Source organism: Cebus imitator, unplaced genomic scaffold (assembly GCF_001604975.1).
Source record: "Cebus imitator isolate Cc_AM_T3 unplaced genomic scaffold, Cebus_imitator-1.0 Scaffold27, whole genome shotgun sequence".
NCBI lineage: Eukaryota > Metazoa > Chordata > Mammalia > Primates > Cebidae > Cebus > Cebus imitator.
This window is the reverse complement of record NW_016107342.1, coordinates 3,976,436-3,978,732: the sequence shown is the minus strand read 5'-3', so window position 1 is coordinate 3,978,732 and position 2,297 is coordinate 3,976,436. Positions and strand designations below refer to the sequence as shown.

At 33.7% G+C, this 2,297-nt stretch overlaps 1 protein-coding gene across 1 annotated transcript in view; it reads left to right on the top strand.

Annotated features, from left to right (window-relative positions):
* Positions 1–1,803, top strand: part of TNFAIP6 (TNF alpha induced protein 6) — a 20,783-nt gene extending 18,980 nt beyond the window's left edge. The window contains exon 6 of the mRNA XM_017523217.2: positions 1,121–1,803. Within this exon, the coding sequence (XP_017378706.1) occupies positions 1,121–1,290 (170 nt within the window). The 3' untranslated portion in view covers positions 1,291–1,803. The remainder of the gene's footprint in view (positions 1–1,120) is intronic.
* Positions 1,804–2,297: the final 494 nt, after the last annotated feature.

Here is a 2,297-nt window from a genome sequence, read left to right as displayed (position 1 = left end):
AAAAAAAAAAAAAAAAAAAAAAAAAAAAAAAAAAAAAAAAAAAGCAAGTATTAGGAATTTAGGAATGTGTATGCTGTGTGTGTATGTGTGTGTGCGTGTGTGTGCGCATATGTGTGTATTTGTAATTAATTTGGATTTGGGATCTGGATTAAGAAGGTCTTCCCTAGACTAGTGGTCCATGCCTGTGACCCAAGCATTTTGGGAGGCTGAGCTAGCAGGATCACTTGAGCACAGAAGTTTGAGAACAGCCTGGGCAATGGAGTGAGATCCTGTCTCCAAAAGCAAACAAACAAAAAGAAGGGTTTTGCCTCCTGAAAAACATAAATATTCCTATATTTTATGTTCTATAATAAAGTTTTTCCTTTTTGTTTAGCACATTTTGGTCTTTATATGCAGGTAAAATGTGTTTAGGTACTCTGTGTAAAGTAGTAATATAGCTTCGTTTCTTACAAATGTGAAACTTGTTACTCTGACATAATTTAGTAAATAACTCATCCACCCATCGCTGATCTGACCTGCCTCCCATTCTCCTGTAATTCAGTGGATGTTCCTTCTACAAAGAGTATCTTTTAAATACCATAGACAGGCCTATGTGGTGGCTCAGGCCTGTAATTCCAGCACCTTGGGAGGCTGAGGCCAGTGGATCACCTGAGGTCAGGAGTTTGACCAGCCTGGCCAACATGGTGAAACCCTGTCTCTACTAATAATACAAAAAATCAGCCAGGTGTGGTGGTATGTGCCTGTAATCCCAGCTACTTAGGAGGCTGAGGCAGGAGAATCACTTGAGCCCAGGAGGTGAAGGTTGCAGTAAGCTGAGATCATGCCACAGCACTCCAGGCCGGGCGACAGAGTGAGTGAGACTCTGTCTCAGAAATAAATAAATCAACAGAATTTCCCATAGGATAGATTGGAAAACCAAAGGAAAAAAATACAAAGTCCCTTACGCTGCTCCATGCAGCAATGAAACCACAGACTCTTCAGCTTGAGAATCGACCTCTGAATTCTGGGAGTCTTGTTCATGTATTCTTATATTTTCCTGTGAGAATGAAGTGTCTTTGAATTTCCAGCCAAATCAAAGGAGAGTAACATCTTTGTTCTTTTGCCTCCTTCCCCACAACAGGAAATGTCATGACCTTGAAGTTTCTAAGTGATGCTTCAGTGACAGCTGGAGGTTTCCAAATCAAATACGTTGCAGTGGATCCTGTATCCAAATCCAGTCAAGGAAAAAATACAAGTACTACTTCTACTGGAAATAAAAACTTTTTAACTGGAAGATTTAGTCACTTATAAAAAAAAGAAAAATAATGATAAAAAATAGAGTGTTTATGTCTGAATCTTTTGGAACTCCTTTGATCTCACTGTTATTATTGTTAACATTTATTTATTATTTTTCTAAATGTGAAAGTGATACATAATTTGGGGAAAATTGGAAAATACGGGAAACTTTAAAAGAGAAAATGAAACCTCTCATAATTCCTCTGCATAGAAATAACAAGCATTAACATTTTTCTATTTTTTCTTTCAGTTATTTTTCCATTTGTGGTATATGTATATATGTGCCTAATGTATTTTTATTTGAAATTTTGGAATCCTACTCTATGCACAGATTGATATCATACTTTTCACATCTTGGACTTTATAAACATTTTCTAAAATCATTGTATATTCTACAAAAACATGATTTTAAATAACTGTAAAATATTCTATGATATGAATTTTCATATATTATTTAAGTCTGTCTCTATTGATGGAATTTCAGGTTGTTTTCATAAATATTGTTGCAATAAATATCCTTGAACACACGTATTTATGCACCTCCCTAATTATTTAAGACAGGGACCTGGAAATAGAATTACTGAATCAAGGGTTAATTAAAACAAAATTTTCTGATTTGATAGGCAAAAAATGAGGCCTCATTGTAGTTTGAATTTGCATTTCTTTATTCATGAGATTGATGGTTACATAATTTTTTGTTAACACTATTTCTTTTGTGAATTATTTTTCCATGGCTTTTTGCACTATTTTTAAAAACTGGTATAATCTCTATTGATTTGTAAGAAATTATTATATATGTCCATGTTTGTCACATAAGTTGCAATTTAATTTTTAGCTTGTAGCTTGTCATTTACTTTCACAGTTTTTTAAAATATATCAAATGTTAAAATGTATTTGCTATTATACTTGTTGATTTTGCTGCGGTCCCTGTTCTCATATTTATGTTTAGGACTATCAAAAGACAAAATTACAACAAATTTAGTTTAGAGATCTTAATTGGCTTTTATTTGCAAATTTAGAAT